Source organism: Eschscholzia californica, unplaced genomic scaffold (genome assembly GCF_041429995.1).
Source record: "Eschscholzia californica isolate CP2 unplaced genomic scaffold, dmEscCali1.0.p SCAF_4, whole genome shotgun sequence".
NCBI lineage: Eukaryota > Viridiplantae > Streptophyta > Magnoliopsida > Ranunculales > Papaveraceae > Eschscholzia > Eschscholzia californica.
The window spans coordinates 12,511,297-12,523,195 of NW_028238461.1; the positions used below are offsets into that span (position 1 = coordinate 12,511,297).

At 36.6% G+C, this 11,899-nt stretch overlaps 2 protein-coding genes across 2 annotated transcripts; one reads left to right on the top strand and one right to left on the bottom strand.

The window, feature by feature from the left end:
• The first annotated feature begins 2,292 nt into the window (after positions 1 to 2,292).
• RDR2 (RNA-dependent RNA polymerase 2) lies at positions 2,293 to 8,930 on the top strand. The gene is made up of 4 exons (XM_086632727.1): positions 2,293 to 3,279; positions 4,841 to 6,741; positions 7,063 to 7,213; positions 8,046 to 8,930. The coding sequence occupies exons 1-4, from the start codon at positions 2,749 to 2,751 to the stop codon at positions 8,808 to 8,810; spliced, it is 3,348 nt and encodes a 1,115-aa protein (XP_086488853.1). The 5' UTR covers positions 2,293 to 2,748; the 3' UTR covers positions 8,811 to 8,930.
• Positions 8,931 to 10,331: 1,401 nt separating this feature from the next.
• LOC147542797 (uncharacterized) lies at positions 10,332 to 11,117 on the bottom strand. Its single transcript, XM_086632728.1, has one exon. It carries the CDS (start codon positions 10,986 to 10,988, stop codon positions 10,473 to 10,475), a length of 516 nt encoding a protein of 171 aa, XP_086488854.1. The 5' UTR covers positions 10,989 to 11,117; the 3' UTR covers positions 10,332 to 10,472.
• Between the last annotated feature and the right edge of the window lie 782 nt (positions 11,118 to 11,899).

Below are 11,899 nucleotides of genomic sequence, written 5' to 3' on the forward strand. Positions count from 1 at the left end.
TAATTGAGCTAAGACATAGAGATGAGAGAGAGAGGCCAAGATCTTGATTTTGAAAAATGGAACTAATAGCATAAATAATTAGAATTTAAGAAGATGGTTAGGAGAAGAATCCAAAAGGTCTTGAGTGTTGTGTAAAATTAGAATATAATTAAGGGGTGGGATTATTGATTAGAATACAAAATGTGACAGTAAAAGGGATGTTTGAGTACAAATTACAACTCAATTAGAAAAAGGATTATTATTTTATAATTGCCTTTTTTTTTCTTTCTTTTAGATCTTATCTTCCATATTTTTATATGTTCATACTGCTTTTTTTTTAAGCTCCCTTTGATTCTCTCATTCACAATACAACAACTATCCCATTTCTTATAATATATCTCTTAACAAAAAAAAAATATAATATATTATAGGGTGCCCTATATTATATAGAAGTAAAAAAGTGTCCTCATTCTCCTTGAAAATCACCATTTTAAGTTTATATTATATATGTACGTATTTTAAGAATCCAAGATTGAGTAACATGATTTTGGGGTACGGAGGCATCCTCAAGTACAACTCCGTGATAGACAGAAAATTATTTCGGATACTAATAGAATCATAGTATAGTTCTATTGGCACAACTTTTTAGTCGAATGCAACTAAGATGCAATTATATTTAATAGGCCCTAATTTGTAGAAATTGTATTAAAAAATAAACATGCATTGAACATTTTCCTAAGATTTAACTCAGCGTGGGAGTGGCATTCATGTTGGATATAGAACTTAACCTCAAAACGAGTAAGAAAAAGAAAAGATGTTCGGGATTTAAAGCGAAGTCTAGAGATGAAAGAGAAGTTCACTAGCCCATTTTATTTGGGTGGTGGTTTATGTATGTTTCCTCTAGAGACCAGATTTCGATTGACCTTGTTTGTACCCAAATTATAATAATTTTTCGATCGTTAGTTTTTTTTATCCATGAACTTCTTCTTCTCCTTCTTCCCCTCCTTCGGGTAAGATGAGGGTTTAGTTGTGAAGAGTGAAGACTAGGAGGGAATTGCTACAAGGAAAGGATATTAAGAAATTTGGAGTGGTATGCATATGTGGAGCTATGTGAAGACCGGCTTGGCTGAAATTCCTAGAGTTCCTACAGATGGTAAACTCAAACATACCTAGAGTTCACTGGTTGAGCATTTGGCTACACCATTGAGTTCTAAACCTCTGAACCTCCATTAAGTCATTTATATTTGCTACTTGTGTGTATCTACTTCACATTGGTCCCATATGCCTGCCTAATACCATTTGTCCCACTTTCCAGTCATACTATTTTATCCATTTTTAAAACATTTTTTTGTTAATTTTTTTAAAAAAAATTCGTTTATCTATTGATTAACTTCTTTACTTTTAAGTCGTCAAAAACCTTTAGTTTGAATAGTTATCAAGTTGGTTTCCACTCTCTAGATCAATAGTTTGAGACACACAGAGACATAACTCTTAAATAGATGTAACCACCAAAATACAAGCTTAATAATGGTCAAACTTGTTTGCCTATTGAGGCGAGAGATAGAGAGGGAGGGAGAAGCCAAGATCTTGATTTTGAAAAACGGAACTAATAGCACAAACTATTAGAATTTAAGAAGATGGTTGGTAGAAGAATCCAAAAGGGGTTGGGTGTTGTGTATAATTAGAGTATAATTAAGGAGTGGGGTTATTGATAATAATATAAATAACCGTCTCACATGAGAAAATGTAGACAGATCACCGACGAGTTTGACCCACGCCTAACAGGTCGACATCCCTCTCACATGAGAAGGTTTTAGGTACAGAAGTGAACAAAAAATGTACTAACCGATCAAACCAAACTAATTGATTTTCGGACTGAACCACACGGTAGTGGGTAGTGGCGTGGTTGAAAACCAATCAGCTAAAATCGATTTGATTTAGCTTCGGCTTAGATTGTTGAAAACCACTCAAATTAAAACAATGTATATATATATATATATGAAAAGTATTATTAGACTTTAAAACAAAAAGTTCGGAAGTTTTTAGTTTATAATTTTTTTTATCCTCGAGTCGAGTTTATAAAGATTATAACAAAGGAAAGCGAAAATAAAAAGACAAATGGAAGAGAGGGTGAATTTCTCAAACCTACACCCTACCTAAGCCAATGTGGCATGTCATGCATTGATACATCAAAGATGTGATAAGCTCGATAACCGCCCACTCAAACTCTAACAGAACCGGGCCTACAATCCAACTAAACAATGGTCTAAAGCCCAACTACATTATTTATACCCTAACAATCCCAATTCAAATAAATCAAAGATTCCACCTTCTCTGGAATTCGAACCAGGACCTCCAGAGTTTTCTAGAGTTTATGTCAACACCTTGGAACCATTTGGGCTACCAACTGTTGACTACCGTGCGACAACTTGAAGGGTATGTTTGGGGTATAATTTTGGGGTCTTTTCTTATTTTCCCGCAAAACATCATCGACTGTCTTTTTATCCCTGTCCCTTGTTTATTTTTTGATCTTAACCGTTTAACGAGATCGACTTTCAGATCAAAAACTTCATCTCCAAACCCTACTAAACCCTCATTCCACCAAAATCATTATTTGAAGTCAGTTGTTCCTTTTGATCTCTTCAACTTTTACTAACAAGGGATTCAGCTAAACATCAGTGGTTAAGAGTCGAGTATAGCTAAAACCTCTGTAAAACCCCCCAAAAAAATCACTCCTTTTTCTCTCTCCTCTATACCCCATCATCAGCCATGGCTGGAGTAACAACTACTCTAAGAATTTCAAACATCCCATTAACAGCCATTGCTAAAGATCTTCACCAATTCTTCGAGAAATTATTAGGCAAAGACACTGTTTATGCCCTTGAAATCTTCACTGAGCGAAAAAACTGGAAATCAAAAGGTATGGGTCGAATTCAATTCGAGACTATTGATATAGTTAACACTGTAAATCTTCTTCATTCTCAAGGAAAACTAGTTTTTAATGGTACCCATCTCTCAATTTTACCTTCTTTTAGAGAGATCACTGTTAGACCTAGTGAGGTTCATCATCGGATTGGTTCTGGGGTTTTGCATGTGGGTTTCTTAGCTCAGAATGATCTGTTAAATGTTTTGGAGTCATGGGAAACTCAAAAAATGGAGATTATGCCTGAAAGAAAAAGGGTTGAGATTTGGGTAGCTCAAGATCGTGAAACTTATAAACTAGTCATTCAATTTGGGGATATCCTTAGTTCTTCTGGGTGTTCTATGGATGGAGGTGATTCAAATGGAGTTCTTCTCAAGGTATAATTTTTTTGTCTCTGTGTGTGCGCGGGCGCGTTTGTGTTTGTGTGTGCGCGCGCGTGCATGTGTATCTATCACAAGGAAAAATGTAAATTAGTTTAGGTGTACATTATGGACTTGGGATCGAATTTTGCACTTATCTTAGAAGGTATTAAAGGTTGGCTGATCATTTAGTAAACTATGGACCAAGCTCTGGAACAACGAAAATTGCGTTGTTTAGGTTGCTATTAGACCTAAACATTATGTTGTTCCTGGTTTAGAGCTACACTTAATTGATCCACTTAGAAGTAAATAAAGTAATAACCTTTATTTTTGACTTATGAGTCTATTGACTAAAAAAACTTAAATATAAATGTCTACTTGTTAAGGGATTTAAGTTTTACATTCCAATTACAAAACGCAATGAGCCGATATTGTTGTTTACGTAAAGAAGCCATAGACGAAGCACTTAACTTATAATGAATTTATGTACAATTGGGATGCTTTATTAGGATGCTGTAGTTTTGTTGGTTCTCACTTCTTGTTAGCATGGCATTTCTCTGTGTAGTTCTTTCACGCTTAGATAACCAATTAACATAAAAATGCAAAGAAGAATAGCTTAAGACATTAAATATAAGAGAGGAAAGAAATGTTTGTGATACTGATTTGCAGGCGATGTTTAAAATTTTTATATTTTTGTTTTAGTGTTGGATGTTCTTGAAATGGTATTCTACAATACAATATACATGTACATATATATATATATATATAGATGTTCTTGAAATGTTATTCTACACACACACACACACAAACACACACACACATATATGTGTGTGTGTGTGTGTATCTGTTTTAGGGATGTTACAAAGTTCAATTAGAACATCCATAAGTGGAAATAATACGAAGTAATATAGCACATGGGCTTTCTAGCTCTCCTATAATTAGTTAACATCTTGGAAGTAGATCCCAATCAGATAAATAAAGGATTTTGATGCCTGAAAAGTTCTTACACAGAATAAATGATCTTATGAAAATAAAAGTTTTGATCTCTATAATAGGTTCCTCGAGGGGGCTTATATATTTTGTCTCTCTTTGGTTTGTTATTTGATGTTGTTGATTGTATCTGAATTTCTTCTATGAACATAGTACGTATTTTACAACTCTTGACCCCCTTACCTCACTCAGACGCCCGCCTTGGTGAATATATGCATAGTATGCCTTTGCTGTACTACTGAAAAGAATGAATCAATAATAGCACTTCGTTGAAAACTTTTAGTTGCATTTAGCTGGTGATTTTATGCTTATTTAGTGTTATCCCTTGGTTAGCATTTAAAGGTATCGATCATTAAAAAATTTAAAACATGAAAAAAGTATCAGAGTTGATCCAGAGGCAATGGCATTAAAATTGACAACTTAATCTTCGATACAAAAGAAAGTGTCGACCGTAGCTCTATTGTGCCTCTATTTTTTTGTTTGTTATTCTACATGTAATGTTAATTTTGCTTCTTGCTACTCGTGATCGCATTTTAAATCTGAAAGTAGATACTCTTGCGAAACATCTTACCTGAATTTTTTTTTTCAGCTCAAACATGCTCCAAAGATCTATCGAAAAGTTTTTGGACCTACTACATCCCCGAATATTGTTTCAGATCGATACTTCATCTGTAAGGAAAATTTTGAGTTCCTTTGGGTTCGGACAACAGATATCTCGTTGTTAAAGTCAATTGGGAAGTCATCCTCTTTCTTTTGGCAAGTTCAGAAGGGGAAATTAGCTTCAGATATTCTTACCAGTTTCCCACATTATGAAGGACAGGTGGAAAATTTGACTCTAGAAAAGTTGGACCGATCTTGTTTTGCCTCGGATGAACTAGTACCTCTAGTAAGATGTCCATCAGATTCTAAGTTGTCATATGAGGTTCTTTTTCTGCTTAATTCTCTGGTTCACGCCCAAAAAATTAGCATAACTGCAGTGACCAGCGAGCTGATTGAGATTCTTAGTCATTTAAATGTGGAAATAGTGTTAAAAATTCTCCGAAAGTTGCACAATGTGAAATCAACTAGCTATGATGTCGTCTCTTTTGTCCAGCATCACCTAGATAGCCAGAATGGGCATCAAAAGTATCAGTCGCCGCGGAACAGTTTGGCAGAACGGAATCTAATGAGTTGTCATAGAGTCCTCATTACACCGACTAAGGTCTATTGTTTGGGTCCTGAAGTGGAAACCTCAAATTATGTAGTAAAGCATTTTGCCGAATATGCTAATGATTTTATGAGAGTTTCCTTTGTCGAGGAAGACTGGAGCAAACTTCCGTCCGATGCCATCACGACAACTATCGAGCAAGGTATCTTTTCGAAACCCTATAGAACTAGAATATACCACCGGGTGTTGTCAATCCTCAAAGATGGGTTTGTGATAGGCAGTAAGAGATTTGAGTTTCTAGCCTTCTCGGCAAGCCAACTTCGTTCGAGTTCGATTTGGATGTTTGCTTCTGATGATAAAGTTAACTCACAAAACATTAGGGAATGGATGGGTTGTTTCAACAAAATCCGTACGGTGTCCAAGTGTGCTGCAAGAATGGGTCAATTGTTTAGTTCTTCAGTGCAGACACTTAATGTTCCTGCTCGAGATGTAGAAATGATTCCCGACGTTGAAGCTACAAATGATGGTGTTAACTATTGTTTCTCAGATGGAATAGGTAAAATTTCTCTCTTCTTTGCCAAACAAGTAGCTCAGAAGTGTGGGCTCAATCACGTTCCATCAGCTTTCCAAATTCGATATGGTGGCTATAAAGGTGTTATAGCCGTTGACCGTAATTCCTTTCACAAATTATCATTGAGACCAAGTATGCAAAAGTTTGAGTCAGATAGTAGAATGCTCAATATTACTAGTTGGACCGAGTTCATGCCATGCTATTTGAACCGAGAGATTATCTCTCTACTATCTACTTTGGGGATCGAGGATGAACACTTTTTGTCATTGCAACATGATCAAATTGATCTTCTAGACAAAATGTTAATAAGTAGAGAGGCTGCTCTTAGTGTTTTAAATGGGATGAATGGAGGTGAAGTTAAGAATATCCTAGTAAAAATGTTACTTCAGGGTTATGAACCAAACTCGGAGCCATACCTCTTTATGATTCTTAGAGCACATTATGAGACCCAGTGTTCTGATATAAGAAGTAGATGCAGAATCTTTGTACCCAAAGGCAGGGTCATGATGGGTTGTTTGGATGAAACTGAGACGTTAAGCTATGGTCAAGTATTTATCCGTGTGTCAATGACAAGAGCAGAACTTCAATGTGGTTCTCAATCCTTTTTTCAGAAGGTCGATGATAAAACATCCATAGTAGTAGGGAAGGTCGTCGTTACGAAAAATCCTTGCCTTCATCCAGGTGATATTAGAGTGCTTGAGGCTGTCTATGAACCGGACTTAGAGGAGAAGAATATGGTTGATTGCTTGGTCTTCCCTCAAAAGGGAGAAAGGTATGGTATTTGTATTACTTCTTGTTCTTTAATTGTCTCTCCTGTTTCAATAAAGAGCAAAATGGGATAGAGGTATATAATTTGGTGTATTGGGCTTCATGTTATCACCGTAATCTTCTTATTTTCATGAAATCGATTTATGCTAAGTCAACTGCAGAACTCGTTGAAAGCATATTATATAAACTATGTCTCGGCGTGTTTGGGATAGAGAACCGTGTCTGATATGGAATCTATTAAGAAAATGGGTTTCCACACTATACAGTTATGAGCTTATTTAGGTAAATGGTGTTCTCTAATCATGTAATGGTTTTTCATGTATAGGCCTCATCCAAATGAATGCTCTGGAGGTGATCTAGACGGTGACTTGTATTTTGTGAGTTGGGACGAAAATCTCATCCCGTCTGAAAGTGATACACCCATGGACTACATTGCACGGAGACCACGAGTACTGGATCATGATGTTACTCTTGAGGTAATATTAACTTGAAAACAATTTCACCGTGATTTATTGAAACTATGAAATATTTTAAAACAGTCTTATCCAAGGAATAAAATGTCGACATATTTCGGTCGAAATGACCGAAACATGTCCTAAATTCACATCACCGAAACGAAATTTCCACCGAAATCTGATACGAAATTTCGAAACAGAGATTTAGGTTTAGGGTTTCGAAAGATTCTATAATCATAACTCATATAATACCTTAGTCGTTTATCTTCTACCTTTTTGTTAATTTGTTTCATCTTTCTTGACTACTTCTTCTCAAATCTTTTGTTCTTCAAGATATTCTTCTCTTCTTTAGGTGATCTTTAACTTCAGATTTCGATTTTAGAGAGAGAGGAAGAGGGAACAGTCGGTTTCGGTCGAGAAGTCTTAGAAATAGGGACTAAGGGTTGTATTTAAGGGGAAAACAATTTTTACTACAATACAAGTATGTTATATTTTATTTCTGGTTAGCCCCCTAACTATTACTATTATAGCAGATTGGACCCTAAACTAACTGTTTTAGGTTTACATCTGATAAATAATTCAATGTACCCCCTAAACTAACTGTTTAATTGCAGATAAACACTTAGCTTAACTGTTTTAGTACTAATAGAGTTAAATAACTCAATTTATCCCCTAAACTTATTGTTTTAGAACTGTTTTATTATTCCGCAAATTTGTAAAATTTCCACACAGACCGAAACGTTTCCACGAAACGTGTCCACTTTTGGACCGACCGAAATTTCCATCGAAATCGAAATTTCATTCCTTGGTCTTATCTAACAAACCTTATTCTCTTCCTTCAAAAAACTTGCAGGAAATCCAAAAATTCTTCGTCGATTACATGATAAATGATACGCTTGGCATGATCTCAACTGCACACTTGGTGCATGCAGATCGTGAACCAGAAAAGGCCCGAAGCACGAAATGTCGGCAGTTGGCCAATCTGCACTCTATGGCTGTTGATTTTGCCAAGACAGGAGCTCCAGCAGAGATGCCAAGGCAACTAAGACCAAACGAGTATCCAGATTTCATGGAGAGGGAAGACAGGGCCTCGTACATCTCGTCCGGAGTATTGGGTAAACTCTACCGATCAACTATTGACCGAAAAGAGAGCGTTGACCCAGATATTATTCAGTCAAAATTAAGCACCGCACTTGTTTATGATCATGATCTTGAAGTAAAAGGATTCGAAGCTTTTCTTGAAACTGCAGAAAGTCACAAAAACATGTATGCAGAAAGACTAAGTGCTTTAATGAAGTACTATGGAGCCGAAATGGAAGAAGAAATGTTGACAGGGAATCTACGGGACTTATCAGTGTATTTGCTGCGAGATAAAAGGCGATACACGGATATGAAGGACCGAGTTTTGGACTCCGTTAAGAACTTAAAGAAAGAAGCCAAGGAATGGTTTCATGGTAGCTGCAAGGACTACGAAAATACCAAGATGGCGTCGGCATGGTACCATGTAACTTATCATCCAAGATATTGTCAAGATGGTAAGAACTTCTTGAGCTTTCCATGGATTGTTGGTGATATTTTGCTTAATATAAAGTCTATCAAAAGCAAAATCAGAGATTAAACAAGAAGGTAACTATGTTGTTGGAGAATGTAGAAATTGACCTTGGGACATAGAGCATGTACTTAAATCTCCTACCATCTAAACTAGTTGATGCATATATACAACTTTTGGGGCTTGAAAGATGTGTTTAGGTTTAGATATGATGTGCTTTTGATAATGTATCTTTTCCGCCCGGCCATCTGTACACGTATGCCCTCATATGAGAATAGAGTTTGGACGTTGGGATGAACCCGACCCACTTTAATCCTTCAACACACTTTGTCAGGGTGCAAGTGTACATACTGTCACGCCACCAAAATTTTGGCTAAGTAATGAGCCGGACTATGGGCATATGTGAATCTTCTTGATGGTAGCCTTTAAATTGGTTACATAACTCAAGAATATACTACATTGAGCCTAGCAAATGGACTTGAGCATTTTTTTCACACTAATGAGCTGCCAAGGAAGGAATTCCGAAGAGAATTGTGGAGGAACTAGGAGCACTCCAGAAGAAATCTAGAGATTTCCATAGAAATCTCTACACTAGTCATTAGATTGTAGACACGTGTTTTAGTCTTGACCATCCATTGGGTGAGAATTTTAACATAAATAGGGGTGAACTCCTTCATTTGTAAACCATCGAAGAAGTGATCCAAACAAGTGAGATCCAAATTGAATGACTTGGGAAGCCTGCCTGTAAGTTTGTACTTGAGAATCTTTAAGACAATAGAAGAGTTCCTTCCACCAAAGTACAAGTGTGGTCTAGTTGGGTGATTCTACCACCAAAAGACTTGACTAGTTCGCTTGAGTCAGTGTGTAGTAGTTGGGCAACTTAAGGTAAAGGTAGACTTGTGCTCGACTTAAGCAGGTCTTGAGCATAAATGCCGCACGGGTAATAGGCGACATTGTCTCGTGCTAATTCAACACATAATTTGACGACCGCGTAAAGCGATCATGGTCAGTCTAAGGTAGTGTTTGTTTTTTATTGTCTGGCTCTAACGAGCCTGAGTCTCGCTTGCCTGAGTTGATTCGTCTGAGTTATTTTGTCATGAACACAATGGGCTTTTAATCTAGGTTTATTCTATAGTAAAACCAAACTTCATATCTAAATCAGAAAGGACCACAACCATCACCATCAAAGCATCAAATATTACTTGTAAATGTTGGAAAATACCAATCAAAACAAAGACAAAATGGATAACAAAGTGTTTAGAATTACCCAAACCCATGAACAAAAATTGAATTAAAATCAAGATATTTATATGCAACAAACATCAAAAATTTAAAAATTAAAGAAGAAACGTAAACAACTTTCCAACTATTCCCTTTCTCATTATTGGCCTTTTGTTGATCTCTCCCTATCATCCCAACTCATTTGCTTATATTCCTTCATTCACTTTATACAAATTCATTACTTATATCAAACTCCAAATATAAAAAAAACAGATCCCCCAAAATTTTGCATCAAATAGGCGCATATTAGTGGCGCCGTTTAGCAAAGACGTGCACTTTAGCCTACTAACATGCGCGCGGTTGCAATTCCACCGCGCATTTGACGAATGGCGCGTAATTTAGCAAAATCACATTGCGGAGCGTATTTTAGCGTCGACCCGATTACAAATCGGGTCATATCATCAGATCGGCCCACAATAATGAAATCGCCGGTTTACTGGTGGTGAATATTCAGATGAACGAAGGTCCATCTCTGCCGGAATCCATGGAAGGTTTAGCAGAAACCGGTAACGCCGCAAACCTAGAAGAGAAATCACGATAAGCAAAATCATCATCATCCAAAAGACTAGTTTGTCCTCCTCCTCCGTTGCCTTCATCAAAATTAAGAGCATAACTCAACGGATCATACTGAAATTGACCGGCGGACCTATTACTTCCTCCTCCGCCTCTTCCTTTCCGATTGAATCGCCGGATAAAAGTTTTCCATTTGGGACCTGCTACTATTTCAGACCACTCTCTTACTTTTTTCAAAGCGTTTATTCCTTTCTTCCACCATTTATCATCGGAATCAGAAACTGTTCGATGATGATAATTTCGTGAAACTAATCCGACTGTTTCTAATTTGTTTGATCCGAAAAACGGTATCCAAGAACAACAACCTCTCTTTGAGAAAACAGTTTCTGATAAATCTTCACCTGATTCGAGAACTCGATCGTCAGTTTCTGATTGACTTTTCGGAAAATTCATCTCCGCCACTGAAAAAGTTGAAATAGAGAGAGAGAAAAGAGAGAGAAATGGAAGTGAAGAGAGTCAAAATTGGGGTTTGTCTTCTTGTTGCAGCAAAAACCCTAAAATCGAAGCTCTTTCTCTCTGTAGAACTTTTGTCTGTGTTTTTATATTGAGAAATTGGGATTTATAAAGGGAGGGTTTGGTGGGACTAAAATACTAGTTAGTGAATGGGATTTGGGGTTGACACCACTATTAAAAATTGGATTTACTTAAGGGTTAATTCCAATTTGGACCACATATTTATCTATTGTTCTAATTTGACCCCTAAGATTGTAATTCCGTTAGTCTTCGTTAGTCAGCTGTAGTTTTTCGCTCCATCTTCTTTCTTAATCACCTTGTTGGGTTGTCGGCAACGACCATGCCATTACCAGTCACCATCAACCAAAAATAATAATTTTGTTTTTAATTTGTCTCTCACTCTATTCTTTGTCTAATTGCCACCACCACCACCACCATCAGTCTCTCTCTCTCTCTCTCTCTCCTATGGTGATGATAGTGGTGACAGGAAGAAAAGCAATTGAAAGAAAATTAGGTCGAAGGTCGCGGGAAAGAGATGGTCGACTATTGCAGGGGATCACTAAGACAATCAAAAAATTATAGAGAGAAATTTATTTTAAATAAGAGAAAATAAGAACTGAATTGACTGTTAAAATTGACTAAAAAAGACTACCGCAAATTCAGAATTGGGGCCAAAACAGAATATTAAACAAATATAAGGGCCAAATTTCCAGTTTTTAGAAATTGAGGATCAAATTAGAACTAACTCTTTTACTTGGACCTTAGAATGATTAAAATTGCCCCTAGATGCTCGTTCTTATCTTCAAGATAAATTAGGTATCATTTCTGATTATTGTGGGATAGATTGCCCC